This window comes from Zalophus californianus, chromosome 2 (assembly GCF_009762305.2).
Source record: "Zalophus californianus isolate mZalCal1 chromosome 2, mZalCal1.pri.v2, whole genome shotgun sequence".
In the NCBI taxonomy this organism is placed as follows: Eukaryota; Metazoa; Chordata; class Mammalia; order Carnivora; family Otariidae; genus Zalophus; species Zalophus californianus.
The window spans coordinates 39,369,670-39,386,713 of NC_045596.1; the positions used below are offsets into that span (position 1 = coordinate 39,369,670).

The 17,044-nt window shown below is 41.8% G+C and overlaps 2 protein-coding genes across 6 annotated transcripts in view; one reads left to right on the forward strand and one right to left on the reverse strand.

Moving 5' to 3' along the window:
* The window catches only part of ATP10D (ATPase phospholipid transporting 10D (putative)), a 101,343-nt gene extending 90,124 nt beyond the window's left edge, over window positions 1-11,219 (forward strand). The window contains 4 exon segments of the mRNA XM_035726135.1: window positions 1,610-1,690; window positions 3,098-3,202; window positions 6,921-7,108; window positions 9,389-11,219. Of these exon segments, the coding sequence (XP_035582028.1) occupies window positions 1,610-1,690; window positions 3,098-3,202; window positions 6,921-7,108; window positions 9,389-9,719 (705 nt within the window). The 3' untranslated portion in view covers window positions 9,720-11,219.
* Window positions 11,220-12,560: 1,341 nt separating this feature from the next.
* Window positions 12,561-17,044, reverse strand: part of CORIN (corin, serine peptidase) — a 237,543-nt gene continuing 233,059 nt past the window's right edge. For 3 of the 5 annotated variants that reach the window (XM_027598352.2, XM_027598354.2, XM_027598355.2), the window contains 2 exons: window positions 15,381-15,514; window positions 12,562-13,992 (listed from right to left, as the gene is read on the reverse strand). In XM_027598352.2, coding sequence (XP_027454153.2) covers window positions 13,810-13,992; window positions 15,381-15,514 — 317 coding nt within the window. In that variant the 3' untranslated portion in view covers window positions 12,562-13,809. Of the gene's footprint in view, window positions 13,993-15,380; window positions 15,515-17,044 lie in introns of all 5 variants that reach the window. The other 2 variants (XM_027598351.2, XM_027598353.2) reach the window with 2 other exon arrangements.

The following is a 17,044-nucleotide window of genomic DNA, read 5'->3' on the forward strand; positions in this document are numbered from 1 at the left end:
AACAGTAACAATATTAGAAAAAGATACAGGGAAAAGGAACAGTAACAGTAACAATATTAGAAACAACAAATCCTCATTGCTTTGATTTTCCAGAGGATGAAGAGGTTTTTTTTTTTAAAGAACAGATTTTAAAATTCTAAGTTTAGTCTATTGAAGAATAGAAGAACGTATGTGGAGAATTTGTGTATTTACAGAACTTTGTTATTTAGAAGACAATTGCTTATTTCCAAGGAAATGCCATCCTTTTCACATTTAGAAGGAAATAAGACTGAGAACGTGTTAAGAAAACAGAAGACTAGCTCAGGGATATAATACATGTGTTGCCATTTTTGTCCATGGCATATATCACTAATAAACCATAACACTTGGTTGTTCCTCCGGGGTCTGGACACAGCCTCAGAATCCTTCTGCACACACATCAACATTCAATCAGAGTTGGCTCTTGTTTGAAAACCTGTTTTCCATCACTTGATTAGTGTCTCTACTTGAACTTTCTTTTTTCTGTACGCTTTTGGTTAGAAGCAGTTCACGTGAAAAGTTATATAGAACAGTTTATTAATCCAACAAATACTTACTGAGTACTTGTTATGTACCAGGTACTGTTTTAATCACTTGCATAAAAAAATCAAAGCCCCACTGTATGAAGTTTGCATTCTGTTGAGAGAACCAGAAAATCATTAAGAAAACAAATTTAACTATTTCCAATGGTGTTGAGATTTCTAAGGATGCCATGGTAGTAAGTGATGGGGTGGGCATAACTTTTAGACTGGTCTGGGAGTGCCCCAGTGAGGAGATGATATTGAGCTAGGATGTGAATAATGAAGAGTGAGTCATGTGGGAGGTCCCGTGGGAGGTCCCGTGGGAGGCCCAGAGAATCCTGGCAGAGAAAAAAAGCACAGGTGAAGCCCCAGGGAAAGAATGGGTCTGGCAACTTCGAAGAATAGAAGGTTGCCTGTGGTAGGATCATAGTGGATGAGGATGAGAATGGGAAGGGGGGGGACCTGGGGAGCAGGGGCTCCAGTGGGCAGACCCTCCAGGACATTACAGGCCGTGGGAAGGAACTTAAATTGTATTGGAAGTGCAGCGGAGAGGCATTGGAGGGGGTCAGTTTGATTCATTAGGGAGATGGCATGACCTGATTTATAGCTTTTAAGAACCTTCTGACCGCTGTGGAAGATGGGATTAGGGATAGGAGAAGAAGCAAAGGAACCAGTTAGGTGGTTATTGAGTCATTCATAAAGAGAGTTGATGGTGAAGGAGAATGGAGACAGAAGTGGAAGGATTTGGAGAAGTTTTTGAAACCGCACTCTCTGATCAATAGGAAATGGAGAATCAGTACTACTATCCCTATTTCAAGTAGATTTCAGGTTGATCAATGATAGAAGCGACATGAGTTGAGGAAAGTTCCTCCATGGACTTTTGCACCTATTATTCAACTTCACACCGTATTCTTCTACCACTATTTACAAATCCCACCTATTTTGTGAGTAAGAGAATGAAGGAATATAATCTTCTTCTTGGAGAAGCAAAAATAATTATTGGCTTGTGTTGTTCCTTGACTTTGCTTTGACTCTTATTAATCCCTCCGCAATATCTATTTCATTTTCAGGCATACCTACCCCTTACCTTCTGGATCACCTTGTTGGATGCCTTTTATCAAAGCCTGGTCTGCTTCTTTGTGCCTTATTATGTGAGTCCTTATTCACTCAAAGTGTGTGTTATTAATGAATCAGTGATGCTTCTTTGTTGCTCGTATCAGCATATAGAGTGGGTATATTAGGGTATCTTGCTCATATAACCAAGTTGATCATTAACTGACTCAATTACAATGTCCTCCCCCAAATATGTTAGACAATGGATTATATTTGGAGAGAAGTACATAGCTGACTCCTCATGAGTCTCCTTTTTAGCCCTGTGCTGCTTGATAGATTTTGTAAATGACCTGGATAAAATTAAGAGTCCAGGCATACAATGAGATGCGTCAAAATCAGAGAGGCAAAGTCAGAATATGAAATCAATTATTAGTGAGTGCTGGGCTAAATCTACTAGGATGATATTCATAGTATTAAATTTAAGTTATTATAAATAGTCTCTCCAAAACTAAAAAACCTGTTTTACAGGTGAAGAATAGAAGAAATGTGACTAAACAAAACATGTATAAAAATGAATTTGAAAATTCAGGCCAACCCCAAGCTCAAAGCAGCATGATATAACTGCCCACCCATATACCCCCCTACCCAGAAGAAAACACTGGTTCGATCATGGATTGGTGTTAACAAAAGCACAGTATTAAGAATGAAAAAAAATTGATAATCTCTAAGTTAACAACCTCAGTTCTTTAGTTTTTTATTTAAACAAGACTTGAATTTGCCAGCTAGAGTATTCTGGGTATACTGCATTTCAAGAGGGATACAGATAAGGCAATCTGAAGGTAAGCAGAAGAGAGCAAGTAGAATTGTGAAAGGTCAGAAAATTGGGTGCTTGGAAGAATACTTTAAGGGTTTGAGGACATATACATAGGAGAGGAGGGGATATATACTTAGCAGAGATCATACACTCAGGATAGCCTTTTTTTTTTGAGAGAGAGAGAGAATGAGCGCATGCGCAGGCGCAGGGAGAGGGAGGGAGAATCCCAAGCAGACTGTGCTCAGCGCAGAGCCCAGCGCAGGGCTCGATTCTAGGACCCCGAGATCACGACTTGAGCCCAAAGAAATGAGTCAGATGCTCAACCAACTGAGCATCCCGGCGCCCCTTCAGTATAGCCTGAATAGCTACCTCAAAGTTTTGCAGCTCTATTAAATGGGATATATTTGATATTTTTCTATACCTCAAAGAGCCAGAAGTGTAAGTAAAAGGTTCCAGGAAGACAAATTATGACTCAGGAAAAGAGGCATTCCAACTGAAAAGTTCAAAGATTAGATGGCCCAAGAGTCAGTCTCTTTTTCGGAAATGTTCAAGTTTATCCTAAATGACCCTTTATGAGCAACACTGAAGAAGGGACTCCATCCTCAGTTGAGCTGTAAAATAAAGGGATGGTACTCAAAGCACCAAGTGCGACAACTCTCCAAGATCGCCACCTGTTGTCCTCTCTTTGTAGACCTACCAGGGCTCAGACATTGACATCTTTGCATTTGGAAACCCCTTGAACACAGCTGCTCTGTTCATCATTATCCTCCACCTGGTGATTGAAAGCAAGAGTTTGGTGAGTGGTTTTCCTGCCTCAGAAGTAGCCTGAAACTGCTTGGGGGAAATGTCTTCTATTAGCAGTGACTGCGCTAAACCTTCAATGCCTAAAAAACACATGGTAATGAGAAGAGTAATGACGCCAAATGAGGGTGATTTCGTGGATGCTCTTGTTGATTGTTGAGTGCCGTTATGTTGAGGTTGGTGTATAGCCAGAGAAAGTGGAAAATACCTACCTGGTCCCCTTGGTGGTATCCATGGCGAGTCAAGCTGAAGAAACAATTACATTTCCATGACCAACATTCTTCAGGATCATGCTGATGCCTTTCAACTCAACTAAAGAGAGGTGTCACGCCATGATCCTGGTATACTGACTTTAGTAAGTGATGATTTTATCACAGTAAAGTGTCTCATGTTACAAAAAGAAATTATATTTTCTTTCCTCCAGAATTTTTACCATTCATTTAAATCTAGGTCTTTTTTTTATCTTAACTGCTGACTTAATGATAGTTGATTCTCATCATCAAAATGATTGTACAGTAGCTCTCTGCCACAAAGCTAATGTGTAGGATTCAGATAGTGAGAGCTTTGTTGTAAACCTTCCTTTGCCAATGAAGAACATTCCACCCATCTCTGGAGAATAAACCGCTTCCATGATTATTTATGCCCGTCACTCGTTTCCAATGGCATTGTCTTTGCTATAGCCTAAGCCACTTCCTGGACTAATGCTACATCTTCTTAGACCTCCCACCCGCCTCTACTCTTGACTCCTCCAGCCATCCTCTACAAAACAATCAGAATCATCCTTTTGAAACACAAATCATTTCTTGTTGCTGTCCTTTGGGTAAAACCCTTCGATCATTTCCCACTGTACTTGGAATAAAATCGAAAAGGCCTAAGATGGCCTAAAGGACTTCATGCAGTGGTGCCTCTATGTTTCTCTCCGATCACATTTCCACTTACTCATGGGCTGGAACCACATTGTCCTTCCTTTAGCAGTTCAGACACAGTGAGCTCGTTACCACATCAGGTCCTTAGCATTTACCATCTCTTCTAAGGTGAGTATTCTTACTCTTCCCTTGGTTCCTTGCACTTCACCTAGCTTACATACTATTTTCAGCCTCAGCAGAAATGCTGCTTCCTCCAAGAGCCCTTCCTTAATCATCCATTTTTTTACCATCCTCTTGTTTTTCCTCGTCGCTCCAATAATATTCTATTCACCAGTTATGTAACTGATTCATGTTTATCTTCTGCATTAGACTATAATCTCTGTGACGGGCAGGGTTCGTGTTTATTTTCTTGACCACCATATGCCAGAATCTAGGACTGGACTGACACACAGTAGGTACTCCAAAATGTTTGACTGGATGAACAAATGATTAAATGACTAACCAGTGTTTGGGATATATTTACCATCCTGAGTGCATTTCAAACAGAAATAGCTGAATGAGGTTATAGTTTAAATGTTATGTTCAGTTATATTATAAAATTATTTATAATAATTTCTAAAGCATAATATTTCTAAAGAATATTTTTGGCATCACTTGCCTTGCTTATAACCTGCTATAATCAAACTGTACAAGCCTAAAGTGTAGTAAAAGGTTAAAGTCTGAAAATAGAGAGTAAAGGGAACTCTAGAACTAAAATATTTGGCATTGTTTTAATATCTATTTGATTTCATTTTTAAACACTTTTGTAGGCACTCTTGGTTACTCCCTAAGGAATTGTCGTCGGTTCTGACATTTAGTAGCAGTCCAAAGGGTCTACGGCATGAAGTGTGTCGGTTTGGGTTCACTGGTTATGAGCAGCAGCAACCTGAGCAAATAGAAAAGTTATTGAAAATATATTGAAGAACCATCAAACCAAACCAAAGCGTCCTGAGGAACCAGAGCGGCTCCGGACATCTGGGGAACACACTAATGGACAGGCTTGCCCTGCTCTGCTCCGACTTGGTTGCAGTCCTTTTCTTTCTGCTCTTGCCTCATTGTGCGCCCCAAGTTTTGCCCCGGGGAACAGAATTCTGTCTCCTTAGCTTCAGTGCTAGGCTTTGGCTAGAGGAGGGATATTGCACTGGGTATCCACACTGTCCGCACCAGGAAGTGGGAGCGTGAAAGCCAGGTGCCCAGGAAAACAGTGTCTGTTATATAAAGGACGCATCATCAAACTCTTTCTCATGTCCGGGGAGGCTGGAGCTCACAGCCTCTGAAGGTCCCTTGTCAGTAGGAGTCAGCCATTCTGAGGATGTGAGGCAGCTTCCCTTCACGCTCTGGCTCCTTATGTCCTCAGCACCTCCCACCTCCCTGTCTGCTTTCCCCCTTTGCCTCTTGACTGTAACTGTATCAATTTATGGAAATGCGTCAGCTCCATCAGTTGCTGTCTCACTTGCCAAAAGCACATCTCAAGGGAAAAAAAAAATCAGGCAGTAGAATTCAATGAGAAGGAAACACATTTGAGAAAGAAAGAAAAAAATAACAAATCCTTGTTTTAGAGGCATGATGATCATCAGGAGTTAGCCCACATTTTCTGAGCAGTTTGTACATTTTACCAAAAAAAAATGAGCAGTCTTTGGTGACGCTTGTGGAGAGATCTACCGAGGGGAAATACTTTGCCAGGTGAAGAAGAAGGGGAGAAAATTGGATCTCGTTTGAAAATTCTAGCCTTAGAAAATAATAAAGGCAGTGCTACCCCCCAAAAGAATAACGTACCCCACTTGGGTATCAACTATGATTTTAGGTGCCACTGTTCCCTGCACTAAGAGCACTGAACACCACATCATGTGAAGGTGATTCTCTTTCATGCCTCGGATTATGTTGAGTTTCCCTCTGTAACAAAGATCAGACTCAGCACTCTTATGACAGGTAATGGTGATACGACACTTAAGGTAGTGATCTGCTTTTCCTTCTAAATGAAGTTACTTAAATAGTAAGCCAGTTTCAGAAAAATATCAAGAAAAATTTCAAGCTGTACGTAGATACAACGGTGGCTCAGTTAAGGTGTGACACACGAAGACTTGTTTCTTGCTTGTACAAGTTAGCTAAGGTGCCAGATAGCTCTAGAGGAGTTGTCCTCTGAGGGGGCAGCTCAGTGCCCTAGGCAGTGTCTTGTAGCTTTACCATCTAGAATTATCCCCAAGGAGGAACTCCTTGGTCATCATGGAAAGAAAGGAGACAGCATGGAAAATTGCACACCAGCTCTTCTGTGCTTCTAACCTGAACATTTTTTAATGTCCCTTCCATTCACATTTCATTGGTCAAAGCAGGATGCATGGCCGTGCTTAGTTTTAAGGGGGCGAGGAAATGCAGTCCTTCCAGATGCTTACAATGGGATGAAATTAGAAAATCGGTGAGCAACAGTAATGTCTACCAGCCATGAGAATGGATAACGTTTGAGGATTGCAGTATTACCTTAATGAAGAAGCGGGCAGATTAGTGACTGTATTAAAAGAAAAAAAAAAAAGAATCCAAACACCTCATGGTGCATTGAACAATATAAAATAGAATAGTCATCAAAATTAACCTTTTGGCATTTGACTCCATTTTACAAAATTGAAACAGTGGTATGAGCTCTTCACGAAGGGTGCTCTTATCTCTTTGGCATTTTGTGTTTTGTGTTCACTATGGTTTGTGACACCATTCATTCATTGCTTAGACACGTTGTCTCTTCAACAGAGCAGAGTTTGTGGGGATGCAAAACCCTGGGGGTAAGTGTTCATTTCCCCCGCCTTTCTTGTCTTGCAGACCTGGATCCACATGCTGGTCATTGCGGGTAGCATCTTGTCTTATTTTTTCTTTGCCTTGGTTTTTGGAGCCATGTGTGTCACTTGCAACCCACCGTCCAACCCCTACTGGATTATGCAGGAGCACATGCTGGACCCCGTGTTCTACCTGGTTTGCGTCCTCACAACATGCGTCGCTCTTCTGCCCAGGTATGGGGTTTTATCCGCAAGAGAGGAAGTGAGATCAGAGGCTTAGAAGGCTTCAGGCGACTGCTAAGAATGATGGCAGACCATCCCCTTCCCTTCACCAGTGGAGAGAGAAGTCAGTCTGCCTCCTAGTGAAAACATGGGTTTTAACTCTTTGACCAGAGAGCAAAAACGGTTTAAGCAACCTGGAAGAGAGCTTTCTCTCTCATGGAAAATTCTCATCGGGTTGCCATTCCCCAAAGATAGGGCAGCTTCACCCACAGGGTTATCTGAGGATCCTTTCCTCTGGCTTTTTGTTCCGCCAACTCCCACGGGTGCTGCCCTCATCTGCATGATTGGAGATGACTCACCACCAGCACCCCCACATCCCTGCCTGTGGGAGGGAGGAGGAGAGAAAACAGAGTGCGAGCAGCTTTCCTCTCGCGTGTTTTTTTGCTTTGTCTTTGTAATGGCATGACCCAGAAGTTGCACATCATTGCTCATAGCCCATTAACTAGGACCTCAGAATGTAGAGTCAGAGTGGCAAAAAATCTGAAGGTTTCTAAAAGGAAAAACGGGCAAATGTGGACTGAGAGACAAGTAGTAGTCTCTGTACAGCCTGTCAGCACTGAAAACATCCCTCCTGTATCTGAGTTCAGTTATCTTTCCCATATTAGTTTAACTTGAATTTCTAATATTGTACAGGATGGGGATGGCTAAGAAGTATGCATGCGTTTTTAATCTATAGCTCTCTCTCTCTATATATATATATTTTTTTTTTTATAAAATATATCTGTTTAGCTGGAAACACTGTGCCACATAGTTGTTCTACCTTTTTAAAACAGGATATGAGAGTCAAAATGGTGATTTTAGGTTATTCTCTAACACAGTTGACGAAGTGGCTCACAGGCCAAATGTGGCCCGCTGCCTGTTTTTAAAAGCACAGTTTTATTGGAATACAGACACACTCATTCCTGTATTATCTCTGGCTGAGTTTGCACTACAGCGGCAGAGCCGAATAGTTCCAACAGAGACGGTCTGGCTCGCAAAGCCTGAAATACTACTATCTGGCCCACTGGAAGAAAGTGTGCCACCCCCAGTGTTCCAACAAATGCTGACAAATGTGAAGATGGCTTTGAAACTGGATAATGGGCAGGGACTGGAAGAATGTCAAGTACATGATAGAAGAATACTAGACGTCTTCCAACAGAACGTAGATGATCATGGACATTGACATTCCTGCTGGTGGGGATTCAGAGGGAAGTGAGAAGCAGCACAGGTGGAGAAAATCGTATCATCTTAGAAAATGCACATATGGCCTTAAACAGAATGCTGCTAGAAATGTGGATGTTACAGGCACCGCCGATGAGGGGTCTGAAAGAAAGGAGGAACGTGTCGCTAGAAATTTGAGGAAAGGGGATCTTGGCACTACAGTGGCAGAAAACTTAGCCGAAGTGGGCTTTCCCGTTATGTGGAAAGCAGAATTTGTGAACTATGACCTTGGCTATTTAGTGTTGAAGGTCTGGCCTGGTCCCTTCTTGCTGCTTAGAGTAAAATGTGAGAGAAAAGAGATTGAGGGAAGGCCTGTTAAACCCAGAGAAATTAGATTTGGGAAATTCTCTGCCTATCCAGATTTCCAAAGTTGTGAACATGAAGAGATTGGCTTTTGGGACCACGCTCTAGGGAGAAGGCCAGCAGTGTGGCTGGACGGCAAAAGGCTGAGGAGATTAGGTCTGTGACATGGGTCCCTTCAGCCCCCTCAGCAGCCACCGGGAAGGAGGATGGGATGATGTCGGAAAGCTCTGTGGAGGACCCTCATCTAAGGGCGTAAAGCCCCGCGACGGGTAGGAGGCCCCCAAGGTTGATGAGAACGCCGTGCCGGCATCCGTGCTGCCCACCGGGGCCGAAAGGGACGGTGTGCGGGACTGTGTCACACTAGTCCTAGAAAACTAGCAGCTAGCATTGTGTGAACACGTACCACATGCTGCTGTCTGCTTTACATGTATTGTCTCGTTTAATCCAACAAACATTAAGCCTATGACGTAGCGCTATGGGTACCTCTACTTTAAAGATTTTATTCTGTATTTACTTGACAGGCGCTCCCTGTTTCCTCAGCGCTTCACAAACACTAACGTACTTAGTAGTGCTACTGTCTCCATCTTACAGTGTGCTCGTCCTCCCCCTTTACCTCAAGGAGGCCGAGGGGCCACCAGCCCCTTTTACTTTTTCCAGTTGGTGAGTATTTTTGGGGTCCCATGCCGCGTTTGCGGTGACGCTAATTCTGTGTTGCTTTTCGGAACCTAGGTTTACATACCGGGTTCTTCAGGGATCCCTGTTTCCATCTCCAGTTCGGAGGGCTCAGCACTTGGACAGATTGACTGCGGAGGAGAGGACTGACGCTCTCAAGAAGTGGAGAGGGGCCGGAACAGCGGGTCGGGCGCCGTCGAAGTATGCTGAGCGCTCGGCTGCCAAGGCCAAGAGAGGAGCCCCGTCCGGCCCGCCTACCGCCTTGACAGTGGTGTCAGCACCGTCTTGTGCTGTCGAGCAGGGGAGCTCGTCTGTCCGTGAAACCGCTTTGGACTCAGACTTCTGTGAAACCAAGGCCTCAGGGATGGCGAGGCCCTCTGAGGGTTAAAAAAAAAAAAGAAGAAAAGAAAAAAAAGCAAGGTATCCTCCTTGGCGTGGCAAGTCTCCCTTCAAATCTGGAAGAGGGCCTTTGAAGAGGCCCCTCTAGCAAGCAAGAATGAGGTGGATTTTTCTCGAGGGGACACCAAGATTCTTCTGTGCCCAGAAAAGCCAATGTGATGACCTTTCTTGTATGTTTGTAGATACATTTGGAAGAGAGGTTGCAGTTTGACCTGAACTGAGTTTCGGGAGGTGAAATATTTCATCCCGAATCAAACACTTTTATGAAAACTTTTTGGATTTTGTAAAAGCATTTTAATTGTCTTAGACGTACAGACATTCCTAAGGGATTCATTTGAGATGTATTTATTTTGTTGGGAGATCTCAGATTCCAGGGAAATGCTTTCAGCGAGCAGACTCCAATCTGAATTTTCTTTAATGAAAAAAAAGGAGTTTTTAGATCAGTTAGAATGCAGAAGAGATTGCCACATGAAAAAAAAAATATTATAAATGGTTAATTTCCAGAGAAAAAATTCCAGAGAGCCTTTTAAATGACAATGTACCTAAAATAGGGCAATAACTGTACTGTTGAAAATGTGGTTAGTGATTATTAATAGCTTTTTATTTCCTCCAGGAAGGTGCCTTTGTCTGACTGCCGATGTAAGGCATCCGTCTCTGCTCGTTTCAGTGTTCTCTTGAGGCGGAGCCTTCATGGGGAAGGGGCAGACCGGTGCCAGGGTTCGGTAGGAATATGTTCCTCTCTCTGCTTTCAGGCAAGAGAAGACCTTTTATGAGGTCTGCCTCTGTGCAGATGTCAGCTGGGAAACACAGGCCATAGGCAGGACAGACACAGTCAGCTCGTTCTGTAGCCTGCTTGGCAATTTCCTGTATTCTAAAACTTAGCAATAGCCTGATCAAGATGAGACAATCAATTTAAAGACAATCTGCAAGGTCTCTGGTGTTGTAGCCTTTAAAAATGAGATATTATGCATTGAGACTAATACAGGTGATTCTCAGCAGGATTCCGTGAGGTTCTTAGAAAAATTTGTTTTTAAATACATTTTAGGACAGGAATGTCGTTAGCAAGTTAGTTGCTCGTTGCAAATCATGTGTGTTGGCTTTAGATGGAACAAAGAGACTAGTTTACCAACTGAGCCCAGATGTTACAAGATCATCTATTTTTGTTGAGTTCTTTTAAAATTCAGTATCTATTCATCTGAAAATTGTCAGCCACTAACCACCCAGAATCTCCTTCCTGAAATCTCCATGCTGATGTTCTATGTGTGTATCAAGATCTTATGACTATTGATCTGTTATCCTCAGGGCTTCATCTTCTCCTGCTGCCTCTTTGTCCTGGTCTGACATTTTTTTGTAACTGTCTGATATTACTGCAAATAGTCCTTTATGGAGACTGATTTCTAGAACTTTCAAAATCCCACATGTCTATTGGAGGTTTTCTGCTTTAATGATTTTTTAAAATAAACTGTTTAATAAATCATGTGTACGAAAACCTGTCATCACTCCTGTACATATCACCGAACCCAGTAGTAATTGGTACCAGAGCTTAGAAGGAAAATCCCAGAGCCTACCTTTTCCCAGAATATTGTAATGGCCTTTTCGTATATGGAAAAATCAGTAGTGTCCTATCATCTGTCATCTCATAGCAGCTGGTATTCATTGCCTGAATATAAATAAAGGGTTAGAATCTAAAGGTAAAAAGAATAAGCCAAGAGGACTGAGGAAAAAAGTCAGTCTCCCAGATGTCAAGCATCCGTGCATAAAAGCAGAAGAAAGTCTTGAGTGTTCACGTTATGTACGAGTCCGCAATCTCTTAACCACAGCTCCAAAATCCCGAGAGCTCTGAAACTGAAAAATTTTTCATAAATTAGGCACAAATTCAATGTCCTGAACAGATGTAAGGCAATTTCTTTAATGTAATCATTCAGATATTTTGCTATAAAAATGTGTTTTGTTACTGGGTGCTAAATTGTATTTTAAGTTCTGAAAAATTCTGGATTCTGAAACATAACTGGCCCTTGGGCAAAAGAGATTTGGGATCCCTATCAAGCCTTTAAAGGGTCTCATTTACAAGTAAATAACTTTACGCGAAGTTACCCAAGCTGATGGGATCTATTGCATTTTGGTATTCAGTGTATTTTACCAAATTTCGGGGGACCAAGCATTGTATCATTGCTCCTGGTAGCCAGGAAAAATTGATTAATAGTTTATATTTTGTGGTATAATTTTACCCCAAAAGTTTTGTGAAAGAATATATCAGGCTCCCAAAATATACTCTAGACATGAGAGATTCCTTGCACTCTTACCAGGATTAAAGTTTTCTTTGGACTCTTAAGGGACTTGAAACTATTAGGAACCTCTCATTTCAGAGAGCCATCCATCACCTAAAATAAAAGAGCACGTTCCTGTGACAGACACAAGACAGGTAAATTCAGATTGGTCGGCAGCTGGAGGCCAACTGTAAAGTGGGAGGCATGGTTTTCTGGGACTTGCTAGTTCCATGTCCATTAAAAAAAAAAAGGTACCATTTTACTTGTGTTAAGGGTTATTTAGAATAAGTACAGTAGGTACACTTGTCTGAACATAAGTTGAGCAAGGCTAACAGTTATTACGTGAAGTATGTACCTACCACTGTAACAATCCTCACCATAATTCCATTGTTGGATTTCACAAACTCTGGAACAGGAGATGAATAACATGGAAAGTGTCAAGGCAGTGTTTTGAATCTGAAATATGTGCACACATAGAAAAAAGTACAAAAACCCAGGTATAAAATTGCAGGTAAGTCTCGGGGGGGTGGGGTTGGGGGAGAGGAATGCCGAGCCAGTCCAGGGTGCTGGTGAAGGTTAGTGGGGAATCTTCCTTGTTCCGAAGGCATTTGGATGTTGCAAAATGGATGCCTAACTAAATTACTTACTTGTGAAAATTTGCATTTTGAAGCTTTTTAGTGGGGAAAAAAGTACTTTTAACCGCTAGTTACTTCGGAAATTGATGTGCATAAAGTGGCCTAGTGCTTAAAAGCATTTTTTTAAATTTTTGTTTTAATTATCAAGGGGATGCAATGGCAACATTAGATATTAAACACATTTCAAGGAAAATTACAAAATGTTTTACTCCATGCAAACTTGAACTGCTTTGAGAGGCATTTCTGTGATTTTATCATTATGGGTGAACACAGGAAAGTTGGAAAATGCTGAATTGGAGGTCAGGTGCAATTTAATTTTTGTTTTCAAAAATTGAATCTCTCCAGGCTAAAGCAAGTCTCCTTTGGCAAAGTTTAATCTCCATTCATTGTCACATAGGCAAAACAGAATGTTTCCCACAAATATTATTCTAGCTGTTGACAGGTCTCAGTCAGCCAACTGATACACACTGAACAAATCCCAGCTATAAGGAAGGTTCTATGGAGACTTTTCTATAGGGTTACATCCTTGATTTAAGTTCAGAACGTGCGGTCTTATACTGTTAAATGCTATTGTTGATGTCTAAAGAGCTTTGTGTTCAATATGTCTTGCCATTTCAGCTACCTAAATGGATGCTACTTGTCTTTTACCTCTGACTATCTTTCATAGGTTTTCAAAATTATGCAGACTTGAGTAGTAGTAAATAATTTAAGCAGGTAAACTGTCTTGGCTCTTAATAAATCAAAAGCAAGTCTCCAATATTAATATTGAAATTTGCCACTATGCTATTGTGCTTGAGAAACAAAAGCTGGCAAAGAGCCTGGATCTCAATGGCCTCTCTGTGACTGGAATAAAGAGAATTCTCTAGAACCTGTTACCCTAGCACCTGCCTTATTCCAGAGCTGATACTTTTGTGCTATGGTCAAGATTAGGCCTGGCAAAAGACCAAAATCTTTTTTTTTTTTTAAAGACTGTCATTAAACTTGAAGTAAGAGAAAACTAAAATTGAAAAAACTGAATAAAATGAGACCAGAACAAACATGAACATTTGCAGTGCACCGCTGAGCATCCCTGTCCGTGAAAAGTGCTTCTGGACGGCTGTCTGCAGGGAGCTCTCCACAGTTGACAGGGCCATTTTCTTTGAGTGTAGCTGGCAAAAGTCTCTCATCATCTTTGGAATTAGTTTAGGAGAAAGGTATGGATGTATATTTGTCTTTCAATCCATTCGACGAAGTATGACACATTGCTATAAACTCCAGGCCCCAGGACTTTGGAAAAGCAGACAGAGCCCCACGACGTTAAACCAAATAATGTCCACTGTCCTCCAGGCCTCTCGCAAACAAGTGGCCCACCACTGTCACCCTGTAATGAACAGGAGTGGACATTAGTCACTGGTGGGTACAGTGAAGCCAAACCCAGCTTAGCCAACTTCTTAGAAAGTTTAAACAAGGCTTTCGTTGCCAACCAGAGGGAGCATGCTTTCCGTCACACCGATGGAACTGCCAAATGCGCATTTTAGACCCTGATATTTAAAAGAACGGGGGTGCCTTGGGAAAGGACTACCTTCTTATTTCCCTGAAATCAGACTTCTCAGCCATTTCCTGTGCTTATCAAAATAGGTGATAATTTTTTTAATTTAGTGTATCAGAACGAATTCTCTCGTAATTGTTCTCATTCTTTAACTTCGAGCCATTTTATAAATGTTGAAAGTACCCAAAATGGAACATGCGAAGATTTTTTTCTCTCCACTCAAACAGTACTTCAGAAAAATATTCCAGAATAACTCTCTATTTTCAAGATTCTTGCTTTGTGAATGAGTGCATTTAGTAAAAGACACTGGCAACTTGCTACATTTTGCTGCATTTCTTAACAGTTCTTAGGACTTTTTCAGTTAGTGTACGTGGATGGAAAATAGCACATCAGAATTATTTACAGTAAGGTATCTGCAGCCTCTGTTCTATCTCATTTGCATGGAGATTTTCATTCTTGACATTTCAGCTTAAGTGTTGCAGTTCTTGCCCCCACATATGATTAGCAGTGAGAAACTATGGCTTTATAATCATCAATATTGGCTACATCTGGAAAGATCAGAGATTAGGTGTATTCTGCACGGCCTCTGAACACAAACATACCGAACACAAAGGGAGGGATTGATACCCTAGAAAATAAAGAAGTAAGTATGTGAATTCATGGTGGGAATTTACACATACTCCTGCCCTGTAAGGACGTCAAACTTGGAATTATATAGATGGTCTTGCCCCCCTGGTCATGTTGGAGAAAAATAGTAATTACGTTTATTGATGCTCCTCTAAACACTTTCCCTTGGATTAGCTCATTTGATCTTCATGAGATCCCTATGAGTTGCTAAGAATTACTATACTGTCCATTTTGGAGGTGGTGAGACTGAGGCACGGGGGTGTGCCATGTTCGTACACAGAGCTAGTGTTCGACCCACGCAGTGTGGCACCACAACTCCGGACAGCAGCTTTTCTTCCTGTCGCTGAGCCAGGGTGTGGCTCCCCAGGCAGGAGATGTGAAAGCTGAAGGCAACCGGAGCGAAGGGCATGGAGGGGAGAAGGGGATCGCTTGGGTACCGGAGAAAGTACATATTGTGAATAATTTAACATCGGTTAATAAGCAATCTCCGACAAATATTCCCAAAGGGCCACACGGGAATAATAATGAGCATATAGGGCCCCAATGAAGCTGACGCGGCACTGGCTGTCCTCGGTACGCGGAGAGCAATTTACCATGCACGAGTCGACGGTGCCAGACTCATAGCCCGCGCATATCATCCGCGCCGTGATGGTCTTCATGTCGAAGTAGGACTGGCACTGCTCCAGGGGGATGATGCGGACCTCTCCCTCTTGCAGCTTAAAAGGCACTGGGGTTTTTAAAAAAAGAAGAAGAAACCACATGTCTAAGAGGGCAAAATGACTCAAAAATGAGGCCAGCCGTATATGGAATTATTATATCTCTATACCCAGGGAAGCATATTCTTTACTTAAAATGCCACTTCAAAGACAAGGCTTGTTTGGCATCAGAATTTGCAGTCAGAAGTGTTAACAGCGATCATCTAGTCCAACTCCTTTATTTTATTAATGAGAAACTGGATCAGTAACTTGATTAGGTAACTTGCCTCGTGCTTTTCCCCTCTCAATATATGCTTCCACAAGAACAACGGCTACTTTGAGGAAAAGAAAAATAATCAAGCCAGAGCACTGCCCCAGACGGAGGGTTAGACCAGCATGCCCGTCGGGTCTAACAGGGGAAGGGGTACTCTATCTTAGGTTTAAAGACAATGTCTCCGCATAGGCTACCATGGCCATTACCGGAGGTAAGAACATTTAATCCTTGAAAGGATGACAGATGTCAAAAGGGACAAAGCCATCCCTTACTGTCAGCAGAGGGAAGATGCAACTTCTGTTTGTAAGTTCTCACGGAATAATAATGGATTTCTTGAAGCATAATCTTTTGTTGTTTAGACCTACAAAATTATACACATTGTTCCCCTTTTAGACAGTGATGGTGAAGCAGTGTGTATATATACGTACAGGGTAGCTTATGGGAAGAAAGAATCACGTCTGGAAAATCAATGTGATGGAAACAGTTTCAGTGAGTTGCCAAAATGGTAATAAGAACCATCACTAACATTTACTGGGTACTAGTGGTAGGCCTGGACCTGCAGTCAGCATTTTCTGGGCCTACTGTCTTTAGTCGTTAAAATAATCCTGAAAATTAGACAGTTGCTATTATTTTTTTTTTCCGTGTTATGGTAAGCTAGGAAGTCAGGGTCAATCAGAGCCTTCTAACTGAATTCAGACCCCCCCCCCCTTCATGCTACACCATATAGGTGGTATGTGAGATGCTGCATGATTGCTCTGGGTTTGATGTGGATATTGTAGAAATGATACAAGTAGGGGCGATATAAAGTATATTCTGTTATATCACATCACAGTACTAATTATAGCTTTGAAAAACCAAGGTCCACAGGAGTGGTGACGTATGTCCAGCACTGCCTTTGGAGGTCTTCCATGGGAGCTTTTCAGAAGTCATTGACTCGTTTCTGTCTTTTGGCTTTTTCTTTCTGTTGTCAATTGATCATATAGAAAAGAAACTCAGCCCAAAACTTATCTGACTGAATTTTAAGAAAAAGAAAACAAAAAACAAAAACCTGTCCTTCGAATTGGCAGTTGCTAAGGTAGATACCGGGACACCCACATACAGCACCATTCCTGAGAGCCACGGCTTTACTCTTGATAGAGTCAGAGAGGCCAGCACTTAATGTTAGAGAAAATATCTCATTGAATACAGTCTTATTCTACACTTTTAAAAGGTCAAACAAAATGAGAGGGTCCATTATGGGGACGGGGAGTCAAGAGTACAAATTCTTTAATGTTCATATGTTTTGTAT